Below are 13,328 nucleotides of genomic sequence, written 5' to 3' on the forward strand. Positions count from 1 at the left end.
GAAAGTGCTTGAACATTACCGTTCCTTTGGGTTCAACCCTTGACTTGCCTCTATACTCGTATTTAGGTTTGTTAAGTGTTTATAAATTTAGTTTGACCGAGGGAAGATTAGATAACGACATACATTTTCCTCTTGTCAATTTTCTTTGTTCTTATCAATCTTTGATTTTGGGCTTGCAGGTGGTTTGTTTACCATCCCTAAGCCAATGAGAACAAGTTCAAGTCAAGAAGAAGTCAAATCTTAGTTCATTCCTTTTCGAAATAGTTATGTATATACATGTATTATCCAAACGGTTATTGAGAATCTGAAAGTTAATTTATTTGAGAAAATGATATAAAATTTCAAAAAGGAAATTTTGAATACTATTTTTTGTTAGAAACATATTATTTCAAAATAGAATTCAAAATTTGAAAAGGGACCGATAATTTAAACGAAAATTTGTTTGAAAAGCAACTTTTTCTAGTACGTAGGCAAAATATATAATCATATTATTTTCAAAACTGGACCCAAAATGGAAAAAAAAAGTCTAGCTCGTAATTGAGTGTGACTTTTTTGTACAAGATTGATGAAGGTAAGTTGTAAATTTTCAACTTATTTCAACAAAGATATGAAAATGTGAGGAAACTTTCGTAAATTTGATTTGGTTTATGTTTTTCTTTTTAGTGTTTGTCATCATTGTCATATTTTTCTATTAAAAGTGAAGTTATTTCAATTAAATAAGCACCGTAGTTTGAAAATGAATGTTTATCAGACCTAGGTTTGGCGGAGTGTTAGAATAATTTATATAATCGTTCTAATTGTTTAGGGTAAAAATACACTAGACATGTGGACCAATGAGAGGAGGCCACATGGCGAGTTCAGGATGGCCCAAGTGGCTCAATGCCCTCTTGACGCGTGGCCCCTTCAGATAAGCTCCTGAAATGGCGGCCTTCAAGGTCCCAAATCCCAAGAAGCGCGGTAAAACGGCGCAGCCCACTAAAATCTAGGTCAAGTGACCTAGATAGGGGCACACTCCCTAACGACCTTATAAATAGGGAGATATTTCCCCATTTTGGGGACATAATTGAATCATTTATTACACCTACTTTCTCTCTCATCAGATAAACACTGATCTTGGAATCCAAGCAGATCCCCACCTAAATTTCCGCACTCTTTATTTTTCTTCAAGTTACTAACTTGATCATCGGAGGCGGAGCTCCACCACCCGGAATCTCCGTTGTTTTTGTAGGTACAGCTCAGCCGGACCAATCTTTGTGACGTAACTCTCCCAAGGGACAAAACACCCAAAACATTTGGCGCTGTCCGTGGGGAGAGTACCTCAAGGATGGTTCAAGAGTCTGTACCGCCTCCTGAGAGTCCGATCAATGAACCGGAAGTTTTTACTGACCAGGAGGATGATGATCCTCGGGTCGAGACCTATATAGCCAATGATGGTTCTCTGATAACCAAGCGTGTCCGGCCTAGAGACACTCTAGAGTGGGGTACCAACCAAGCGGCTACAAACCGACCCCCTGGGTAGTCGGAAGGGGAAACCCATATGGCCAGTGGATCAGCTCCCGTCACTCGAGATGAACTCATGATGTTCATGACAAGTTTCAAGGGTGAAATTAAAGATCTGATCACAAAGAGCTGGGCTGGCCCAAGCAGGGGTCAGTCGGCAAGAAACACTCCTCTGGAGAAGGGGAACTCAGTCAGAGATCGGCAACCAACTCCTTATCCAAAGGAGAAGGCAGCCGGGACCATTGATTGGTCCAAGATTCTTCTGCCTCAGAGAAATACCAACAATCCCTGCCGAACTCAATAGCCATTGGGAAACAAAAAATCAACTCTTGACGCCCGAGAGATTATCACCCGCAAGATAAAATCAGCAGCTATCTGAGTCGGCTTCTACATCGAGCTTTCCAGACAGGTTCAAGAACACATCTACAGGGAATGTACCTTCCTTGCATGAGAGACATACAGGCGGTAATACCGTTAATTCTGGTTCTCAGATGATTGGGAATGCACCGTATGTACCATCTCTGGTCTACGGTCCCTATTCTCCCCATTTTATGCAGCCGACCCTTTTCGGAGGTCAGGCGGCATACAACAACGTCCAGCCACTGGACTGGAAGCTTCATCTGCTCCGCCTGGGTGAACAACCTTCTGCGTTCACCTGGGAGATAACCGAGGCGGCACAGCCGGCCAAGGTTAAAAATGTGTTGGTAGGCACCTATGACGGTTCCTCCAACCCGAAAGATCACCTCATGGCTCACACCAACCTCATGTATTTACAAGGGTTGGATGATGCCACTTGGTGTCGATGCTTTCCGGCTACATTGAAGGGCATTTCCCAACAATGGTTTGGCAACTTTCCAGCCGGGTCCATCGATAGTTTCAGGAAGCTTGCCTTCCTGTTCACTTCAAACTTCTCAATGAACATCCCTACGAAGAAAAAAAGTCTAGACTTGAGCACCATTAAGTAGGGAGAGAGAGAAGGATTGCGCTCCTATATCAGGCGGTTCAATCTGATCAAAATTCAGATTCAAGGACTGTCTGATGAGGTAGCTTTTACAGACTTTTTTAAGGGTCTGAGAGACGGGTCGACCTTTAAGTTCGACCTAGTCTGAAAAAGGGCTTTCACTTTAAAAGCGGCCCTGAGGGAGGCGAAAAGTTATATTCAAGAAACCGACCTCTGTTCTCCTGGTAACCAGTCGGACTCAAAGAAGTCTGACAGGCAGAAACACAGTCGGCCTGCTCAGCCGGCCTAGAAAATAGAAGAGACCAAGAAGAGAAAAGAAGTCTGGGCGGTTTGTGATTCTGACAAGTCGTCCCAGAAGAAAAAGAAAGAATTTAAACCTTACGTTCCTAGGTACGAGTTTAACAAGGACTGCAACTCCATCCTCATGGAGATCAAGGACTGACTGTCTCAAGAGAAGCCGAATCCAATGAAAAGTTCTATTCAATCAAGGAACAAAAATAAATTCTGCCAATACCATGAGGAAGTTGTCCATGACACCAACGACTGCTTCAGCCTTCAACGGGCGTTGGATCGTCTAGCTTACAAGGGGATGTTAAAGTTCTATATTTCTAAGTCCAAAGGGACTAATAAGAAGAACCCGGGGCAATCATCTAAGACACCCCAGCTTTCTAGTAAGTCGGACACTGATAAGGAACCGGTCTACACCATAGCAGGCGGGTTCTCATGCGGTGGCCCTACTATCCGGGGCACCAAGAGCCATCTTCGAAAGATGGATAATGATGATGATGATGATCAGGCGGCAGGAAGTTCCTCCTTCCCAGACGTTCTGATCACTGAGAAGATAGGGGCACTTTCCAGTGTCCCCATGACGACTCGGTTGTCATTGAATGTAAGGTCCCCAACCAGCTGGTTGGATGAATCCTTATTGACACCGGCAGCTCGTTGGACATCATTAGTCTCCAGTGCTTGCAGAAGTGTAGACATCCATTTGTGTCTCCCCAAAACCAAACCCGATGATGAGTAATTTTCACGTCGAATCGTAATCGAATGAAGTGAAAGTGTGGAAAGTTTAGTGTTGCGGATAGTTTTAATTTCTTTTCTTTTCTCTCTGTTTTTGAAAAACTATTTTATGAAAACAGCCAATCCAGTTTGGTTGGTTCATAGAAATGGTCCAATAATGGTGTAGTTGGATGGGGCTTGAAAAGAGCTTTCCAACGATATATTATAATCCCAATTCCGATGAATAATGAGGAAGTTATGGCCAAATTACTAAACTGGGCCCGGTTTGAGCCTTATATGTGGCCTAATGATCTAAGGGAGGGCCTAATATGGATTTATCATTCCTAATGCAATTAGAAACGGTTTTAGTCTTCTAGATTCTTCTAGAAGGTTCTTTTCATTCCTAATTCAATTAGCATTGATAAATTGACTTTTGTTGACTTTTTAGAATTTTAATCAGAATGAAAGAGTGTTTTTGAGGAAAATACAATTTTATCCTCCTGTACGGTTAAATTTTGTCTGAATTTAGAAAACGCATAAAAAAAACTTATTAGCGCCTAACGCCAGCATTAGCGCCTGGCGCTAAGCTTGGCGCCTGGCGCTAGCTTTAGCGTATGGCGCTAATGTTAGCGTCTGGCGCTAAGTTCGTTTTTCACGTCAGAATTCTGGTTTATTTTTCTATCATTTTGGCTGATTATCTCTATAAACAGTGTCCTAAAAACTCTGTTTTCAAGAATCAATTCTCATCAATCCTTCTCATCAATTATCACCAACTCTCATAAAAAATTTCTTGATTCTCTCTCTCTTTCTAAGCCTAGCCTTCAAACACAATTCCTCATACATTAGATCTAGACACACCTAGCCAAGTTCGAAGTTGCCTTCGCCCTAGACGTGAAAGGTTTTAATTCCTAAGGGTTTGGTCCCAAAATCTCTCTTTCAATTATTTAATTTAATTGTATGATTTTATATTTTCCTTGAAGTTACTAACGTGTGTATTTTGTTTTTTTTTTGGAAAATAAGAGAAATTTTATTACCAAAAGGAAAAGTTACAACTTACAAAAGCTAAGTTATAACAAACACCAAACCCCACAAGACCAAAAAACAGGCCAACCAACACAAAACAGTTCAAGGTCAATCTCCTCCCACCTTCTAGGAAGGGTTCTGGAAACAAGGCCCAAGAACCCAAAGACAAACACAGAGAAACAACAAAAAAAAAACCAACACCCCTGCAAACTGCAAAAGCAAACCCCCACCTAGACTCAGTTGCAAAAGCAACAGGACTAGACAAAAGAGGGTAATACACCACCTCAGGGAAAGCCACAAAACAAAAAAGCACCAAAAACCAGCAAAAATAATAAAACCAGCAACACAAACAGCAACCAAGCAGAACAGCAGCACACATTGGAGCAGTACACAGCAGCAAAACAGTGCAGCAGAGAAGACAGCAAGCAGAGCAACAACATCTGCACCAGCAGCTGCTGAAACAGCAGCAGCACAACCAGCAGCAGAAGCTGCTGCACAGAACAACAACCCTCAGCAACAACTGCTTGTTGAGCAGCAGCAGACAACAAGCAACAGCACCAGCAGAGTTGACAGCAAGCATAGAAGCCGGCAACAGCAACAGCAGCAGAGCAGCAGCAGAACAACAGGGAAGGCAGTCAGCAGCAGGAAACAACACCAGCAGATGAAGCCAGCAGCTGCAGCACAGCACCCAGCACAGCCAGCTGCTAACCAGAGCAGAACTAGAGCAGACAGCAGAGCAAAACAGTCAGCAACAGCAAGAGAAACAGCAACAACAGCTAAGTTTCAGCAACAGCAAGAGAGCAGAAGCAACAGTAGAAACCAGCATCAAAAATAGTGCCACAAGAGCAACAAAAACAAAACAGCAACAACCCCAAAAAACCAGAAACTAGAACTCAAAAGTTAGGAACCAGAAATCGCCAAGAACCAGCAACAGCATCAGAAGACCAAAAAAGAAGGAGAAGCTCCTAAACATCAAATATTTGCTTCCCGCCGGGATTCTACAGACAGAATGAAAGACAATATCCCTAACTAGATCATCAACAGATTTGCAACAACCAGTAAACAAAACTGCATTCCTCTGAATCCAGATACCATAAACTGTTTCAGTAAAGGGCACATGGATCACTTTGTTTTTCAATCTGGAACTTCTGCAGATTTTCTTCATCCAATCAATCTCATCACTAAACTGCTGAACAGGCTTGGAAACATGTAAGATACCCAACACCTTGTTCCAAACCTGTCTAGAGTATTCACAATCAAAGAATAAGTGTTGAACACTTTCATTGTTATTCAAACACAAGAAACACCTTGGATCACAAGAAATGTGCCATTGGAGCAACCTATCCTTAGTGACAAGCCTATTCCACAAAGTTAGCCACAAGATAAAAACACTTTTAGGAGTTGCTAAGTTATGACAAATAACTCTCTTCCAAGGAACCTTAGGGACTTGAGGCCTAATAGCAGCATAAAGCTTCTTGATTTTCATTTTGTTGCCCTGTATGAAACCATCTCATCCCCCTTGATCATTCACAACATCTCTACAACTCAGAATCTTTTTCAAAATCCAAGAGCATTTAGCAGGGGTAGGGGTGGTCCAACAATCTTTATGCTTAAAGTAATAGATATGGACCCACTTAACCCAAAGATTATCAGCCTTATGAGCAATATCCCAAAGTAACTTGGTGACAACTGCTTTATTCCACTCAGGAAGAGAAAGCAAGTTCCAGTCACCACAGACTTTAGGGAGACATACATTATTCCAAGCAACCAAAGATTTCTTAGCAGGGGCAGAGGATCCAGCCCAAAGAAAGCACCTGAATCTAGCCTCGATATCTTTCAGAATTTTCTTTGGCAAGATAAAAATTTGAGCCCAATATGTTTGAATACCAAACAACACACTCTTCATCAACTGAAGCCTCCCAGCATAGGACAAGTGTTTAGCCATCCACCCTTGGATTCTAGCAGTCACCTTCTTCACCAAAGGCCTACACTGAGCAATAGTAAGCTTCTTGGAAGAGAGAGGGACCCCAAGATACCTAAAAGGAATATTACCTTGAGAAACACCAAGAAGCTCTCTCAGCTCTGTCTGAACATCAACAGAAACCCCTCCAAAGTAGACTTCACTTTTATCAAGATTAGCAGAAAGCCCAGAAGCACCCGAGAAATTCAAGAATGCTTGGAAGAGAAGCTTAACAGAAACACTATCAGCTCTAGAAAACATCAATAGATCATCAGCAAACATCATGTTAGTTAGGTTTAACTTTTCACATCTAGGATGAAAGTTAAAATCAGGAGTTAACCTAAGCTCATCAAGGCATCTGGAGAGGTATTCCATACCAATAGAAAAAAGAAAGGGAGACATAGGGTCACCTTGTCTTAAACCTTTCTTAGCTTCAAAAGGAGGGGCAGGAAAACCATTAATAAGAATAGAATAAGAGACAGAAGTAAGACAAGTCCAGATCCAGTTAACAAATCTTTGAGGGAAACCAAGCTCCTGCATAACAATGATCAAGAATCCCCACTCAACTGAATCATAGGCTTTCTTCAAATCCACCTTAACCATGCACCTAGGAGAGATAAATTTGTGGTCATAGCCTTTGATCAATTCAGTTGCAAGAAGGATATTGTCACCAATGTGCTTGCCTGGAATGAACCCTGCCTGAGCATCATCAATCACCTCACCAATGACAGCAGCAAGTCTAGCAGTTATGACCTTAGAGATGAGCTTATAAACCACAGTGCAACATGCTATAGGTCTAAAATCCTTAACATGGGAAGCATTAGGGATTTTAGGAACAAGAGTGATAGTTGTGCAATTCCATTGTTTAGGTAAGGTCCCTTTAGTAAAGAAATCAATAACACTAGCATAGATATCATCTTTCACAATATGCCAAGCTCTCTTAAAGAAGAAGGAGTTAAAACCATCAATACTAGGAGCTTTAGTGTTATCAATTCCCTTAAGGGCAGCATCAATTTCAGCATGAGAAATAGGCCTAATGAGATAGCTCTGAGCAACAGAGCTAAGCTGCTTACCCCTCCTCATAGTAACAAGGTCAACAGCAGGAAGCAAAGGAGCCTGAGTCCCTAAAAGAGACTTATAGAATGAGATAATTTCATGAGAAATAGCATCCGGATCCTTGAGCAACACCTGATTAGAGTTAAAGATGGAGTCAATTCTATTCCTTGCTTGTCTATTTTCTTCATCACAGAGAAGAAATAATGAGAATTGCCATCACCAAGCTTAATCCAATTGATCCTAGATTTTTGTTTGAAGATGCTTTCCTGAATATCATTCCAGTGTTTGACAACCTTAATAGCATCAGATTCTTTAGCATAAAAATCCAAATCATCAGGATTCTGAGCCATTAAGTTTTGAATCCCAGAAAGCTTAACATTAGCTTGATCAATCTTTCCCTCAATATTGCCAAACTGCTTGCTATTAAGAGACTTGATACTAGATTTCACAGAATTAAGTTTCTGCCAAACAGAACTACCAGAACTCCAAGCCTGAGAAACAGTATCAAGGAAATCAGGGTGATCAGCAATACAGTTTAGAAACCTGAAAGGTCTACCTTTCCCAGCAGGGACATAACAGACATCCAACAGAACTGGACTATGATCAAATAAAGAGGGGGGAAGATAGACAGTCTCGACATGCCCATGAGAGGCTAGCCAAGCTTGGTTACCAAAGACTCTATCAATCCTAGAGAGAGTTCTAGGACCAGTGTGAGCCTTATTTGACCAAGAGTAGAAAGCACCTTTGCTTTTGATCTCAGTGAGGTCCAAATCATCAACCAGACTCTGGAAATCTCTAGTCTCATAATCAGTAACATCATTACCATGAAGCCTATCTGAAGTATGAAGAACAGAGTTATAGTCACCAGCACAAAGCCAAGGAGAATGCTGAATAGAGATGCTTCTAATTCCTTCCCACAAAGGAAGCCTATCATGAATGGAGTGAAGCCCATAGACAACAATAAGATGAATTTGAGTAGAGAGGTCCTTAGAAGAGACACTACAATGAATGAACTGTTCATGAACCTTCAAGACATTTACAATTACTCTATCTACATTCTAACCAAGCCAGATCCTCCCTTTGGGAGAATGATCATAATTACACAACCAAAGCCAAGAAGAGCCAAACTTCCTCTGATAAGTGAGGACATTTTTCAATTTGATTTTTGTTTCAAGAAAACCAACAACATCAACTGAATGAGAATGAAGCAACCTCTTCACAGAGGTAACTTTGCCAGGGTCATTCAGGCCCCTGACATTCCAAATAGAGTAAATCATGACACCAAAGGGGGATTAACCTCACCCCCGCTTGGATTTATAGTGAAGCCACCTGCACCATCCATTTCATTTGCAAATAAAGCAACAAAGGCATTAGAAGTAGAGGCAGGCTGATGAACTCTAGTTTGCTGACTTTTTGTCTTCCTTCCAACTATTCTCCACCCCTCATCTGAATTTTGAGAAGTATGAACCTATGGAGTAATGACAGATTGTCCATGAACAGAAACACCAACATCAACAGCAAGAGCAGGAGCTTGGCTAGGTTTAGGAACCCAAGCCTGCTTTTGCTTAGGAGCAACAGGAGCTGGCTGCTTAGGAACCTGCTTAGGCTTAGCAATAACAGGTTTAATAGATCAATCATGACCAACCTTGTTGCACTTAGAACAAAAAGGTGGGGCCCACTCATACACTACCTTAAGCTCCAATAGTTCCTTTGAAGGACTCTCAACCAAGACAGAGTTAGGCATAGGCTTTGTAACATCAATTTCAATTATAACCCTAGCAAAAGACACTCTAAGTTGTCTAGTAGTACACTCATCAACACAAATTGGCACTCCAAGCAAACTACCAATGCGGCTAAGAGTGTCAGATCCCCAACAATTAAGTGGGAGATTAGGAAACTTAACCCAGAGAGGAACAGTTCTAAGAATTTTAGCATTAAAGTCAAATTTAGGACACCAAGGCTTCACTATTGCTGGTTTTCCAAGGAACATATGAGGACTAGAACAAAGTATAGTATCTTTATCATCACTAGAACAAAGATTAACGATAAAGTACCTATCATCATGCCAATAAACATCTGGTTTCTGCATATTACTCCATTGTTGAGCAAAAAATCGAAGAACAGCAGCAATAGTAGGGTAAAAGCCAACCACATAGAAAACTAAAGCATTAGCCCATTTTTGATTACCTGCTTCAAGTTCGGCTTCCTGTAGTTCAGCAATTTGCTTCCCTTCCTGGACTTTCGGAGCAACAAAAGATAAAGGAGCTCCTTTGGCAGCCAAATTCCCAGTAAAAGGAGCAGCCCGATCCTCACTATGCTTGCACGAATTCAGCTCCAGAGAGGGTGAAGGAGCAGCCCGATCCTCACTGTGCTTGTGCATCAGAGAAGGTGAGGATGGCGAGGAGGAATTATTGAATCAGATTGTTGCTCAGATCCACCAGCAACCAATGGAACAGTAAACCCAGAAAACCTAGGTACTGTTCCATTGGAATGCCACAATTCTGGCGTAGCCGTGGCTTCAGCGAACAGAGCAATTGTCTCAGCATCACTTCTGGGAATAGCTTTGCATGATGGGTGAACTAACATAATTTTGTTATTAGAAAGAGATACGAGGCATCCAAGTAAGTGCTTTAATTGTTTGCATTGTTATTATGATATAGAAATCATGTCTAGGTTTTTATTATAATTCCTAATGTAATGTTAGGGCGTTTTGATCTTCTTAGTATCATGTTTAGGGAAAAAGTTATAATATCAAATATGCTTATTATGATTTCTGTGATACTTTCTATGTTCTTTCCTAATATTCATGTTAGTATCATGTTAGGGCTAAAGCTTTGATCTTTATTGTTTAGTGACATGCTAGGGTTTGTTATTAATCTTGTTAGTATTATGTCTAGGATCTTGCTATTATTATGCTTTAATATAATTATTTTAATTATTTTTTTTATCATGTATTATTTTGATTATTGATTATGATTATGTTGCTTGATGATATTTATTGTTATTTCTTGATCATTCCTTTTTTGCATGTTTAAAGGGAATTTGTACTTGTAATCATGCTTAATAAGATAATTAATAATCTTGTTTAGGGTTAATTTGATTATAATTCAAGTGATCTCCAATAATAGATTAATTTGTGCATTAAATTCAACCAACATAGATTAAACAAGTTTAGGGTAAATTCTAATGATTGCATGTTAGTCAGAAAGCGCACATGAATATGATCAGAATAAAGTAGAGGCCTATTATTAGGGCAGGTTCAATCTCTTTTAGGTTGGATTTGTACCTTCATCCCCGAACTACAAGTCATGGTTCCAGACCGATTGGAGTTGATGATCTCCTGGATCGTTAAGGGGTGTAACCTTCACCTTGTGGACGGTTTACAAGTTCCTAAAACTTGTTGGCGACTCTTTTTCTCTATCTTCTTTCCCTTTGGATGCCACCATACTTTAGTGTATGATCACAGTGGGTTTCAAGCTAGGGGTTAACGCTTGAAATATTCCCTACAGTTTTTGGCAACTCCACTGGGGAGGATTTCTATTTTTATTCCTGAAATTTATTTCGGCAATGATTGAGAATGAGTGGATGAGACTTGAAAAGTTCTAAGTATTTCATGTGCGTAATTTTGATTAACATTATTGTGACATGCATAAAAAAGATCTCATTGGAATGACCATTCGTAATGAGTTAAAAACATAGGATTTTTACACGTAGGAAATTTGAGAAATGTGATTGAGTTTTTCTCACTTTTCTAAAACCCATATGTGTTCTACATATGGACATAACCCTCTGGGAATTCATGCTCCATCTACCTGATTGAACTCTCTGCGCAACAAAGGGTACATCCGAGAATGTTGAATTCACCAAACTATGGAAGCGAGTTTTCTAAATTCGCGGTGTCCCATCCACTCGCGCCAACCCTTCACGGTTAGGCTTCCGTGCGGTGCATCCGGACAATTAACCATGGACCCTCTTTTGACTAACCCATATCTCGAACTTTAGAGAACTAGAGCCATGCTTAGGTTGCAAACTCATTGCATCATGTTGTGCCTACTTGACTAATAGTGCATTATTGGTTGTGCATACTCTATGTTTTTTCCTAACCGTTTGTTTGACTTGTGCTTGTAAATAAGTCTTAATAAACTAATTAATGACTAAAGGACTTTGCTTAATTAATTAATTAATTAATTTGATCTAATAAATATGTCTAAAATCGAGTCCTAGTTCCTTTAAGTCAATCCGGATTTTTATTCCCGTATACTGCACAAGCGTCAACTTGTTTTGGTCATATACGGAGTTCTAGGAAGACTACGAGTTGTACAACCTATGGATATGTAGCCCCGAGTTTTATCTTTAGTTTGGCGCTGGTTTCATCCAAATCAGAGTCACAGATAAAAAGTTATGACTAAAATATTACAACCTGTCCAGTTTAATGCATATACATGAAGTCTTAACTTAGTCTTTGCTTGAGTCTAGTCACATAGTCTAGCCACATGGTCATCACATGAGTCTTAATATGTCACCTACACTCATTAAACTCACTAGTCTTAGCACACACTTTGAGTATATATCACCACGACCATGTCTTAGGTTCATGCATGAGTCGGTTTTTTCCGTCATTTGAGTTTGGGGTACATTCCATTCCTAATTCTTCATATCCCTCCATCTACATCATCTTTCTTCACTTCCTCTATCCATTTCATGTTGAATAGAGTTTGAGTCAAATAATTAACAATGAATATCCCCAAATTCCTTTTCTACAGTACTTGGTCGAGGAGAGAAGAGCGATTAATCAAGGACAACCTCTTTATTCAAGTCTTACTTTTTGATAAACCGATTTGTCAAAAGAGAAAAGATAAAAAGATAATGGCAACTCAAGAGGAAGTTAATGAACTTAGGATTCAATTGACTGACGTGACTGAGGCGTTGAAGGCTTTAGCTCTCAAAATCAATGACCCTGTGAAGCAACAACAAATGGACCTTATGCAAGAAAGCTTGAGCAAGATATCTAGTGATTACAAGTTGTAGAGCATCAGTTCGCAAGGGGTCTTGGTGGACAAGGAGCTTCTTCCGCAGAAGTTCAATGCCAAAGACATCCCAAAATTCAAGGCAACAGATAATCCTTACCTTCACTTAAGGGCCTTTGAAACTATAATGAACATTAAGGGGATTGATCAGAAAGTCTTTCATTCCTTGTTTCCTTTATCTCTTGAAACCGTTTGCCAACAATGGTTCTTCTCCCTTGACAAAGAGAAAACCTCTACTTGGGATGTTATTGTAAACGCTTTCATTAATAGATATAAGTGTAATATTCAAGTCGAAACCGATTATAGACAGCTCGTGGTGCTAAGACAAAAAGAGAATGAAGGCTTTACTTCTTTCTTCAATAAGTGGAGGGAAACTTCCGCTAAGATGATTGAGGTGCCCACCGAAAAAGAGTCTGTGAGGATGTTTATCAAGAACTTACAAGAAAAGTATTCAAAGCACTTAAAATATCAACACAACTTGAATACTTTCAAGGCCGTTTATGACATCGGAATCGAGATTAAAGACCACCTTGCAAAGCAAAAAGCTACTAACAATAGTAACCACGGTGGCTGGAAAGGAAGGAAGAACGACAATCCTTCTTCTTCCGAAAACGCCCACTCTGGTAACAATGTTAGTACCTTTGATCTCGGTGAAGTTTTAGCCATGGAAAACCAAGGATCTAAGAAGCAACTAAGGAAAGACTGCACCCTCATTGGGATGAGCTATGATACTGCCTTCGATCGACTCCATGCCAAAGGACTCATTACTCCCATTGGATCTATTCAAGATCCCGCACCTGAA

General features: G+C 40.3%; 1 protein-coding gene across 1 annotated transcript; it reads right to left on the reverse strand.

Moving 5' to 3' along the window:
* Window positions 1-5,369: 5,369 nt before the first annotated feature.
* LOC110699631 lies at window positions 5,370-5,969 on the reverse strand. The gene has a single exon (XM_021877141.1). The coding sequence runs from the start codon at window positions 5,967-5,969 to the stop codon at window positions 5,370-5,372; it is 600 nt and encodes a 199-aa protein (XP_021732833.1).
* Window positions 5,970-13,328: the final 7,359 nt, after the last annotated feature.

This window comes from Chenopodium quinoa, unplaced genomic scaffold (assembly GCF_001683475.1).
Source record: "Chenopodium quinoa cultivar QQ74 unplaced genomic scaffold, ASM168347v1, whole genome shotgun sequence".
Lineage (NCBI taxonomy): Eukaryota > Viridiplantae > Streptophyta > Magnoliopsida > Caryophyllales > Amaranthaceae > Chenopodium > Chenopodium quinoa.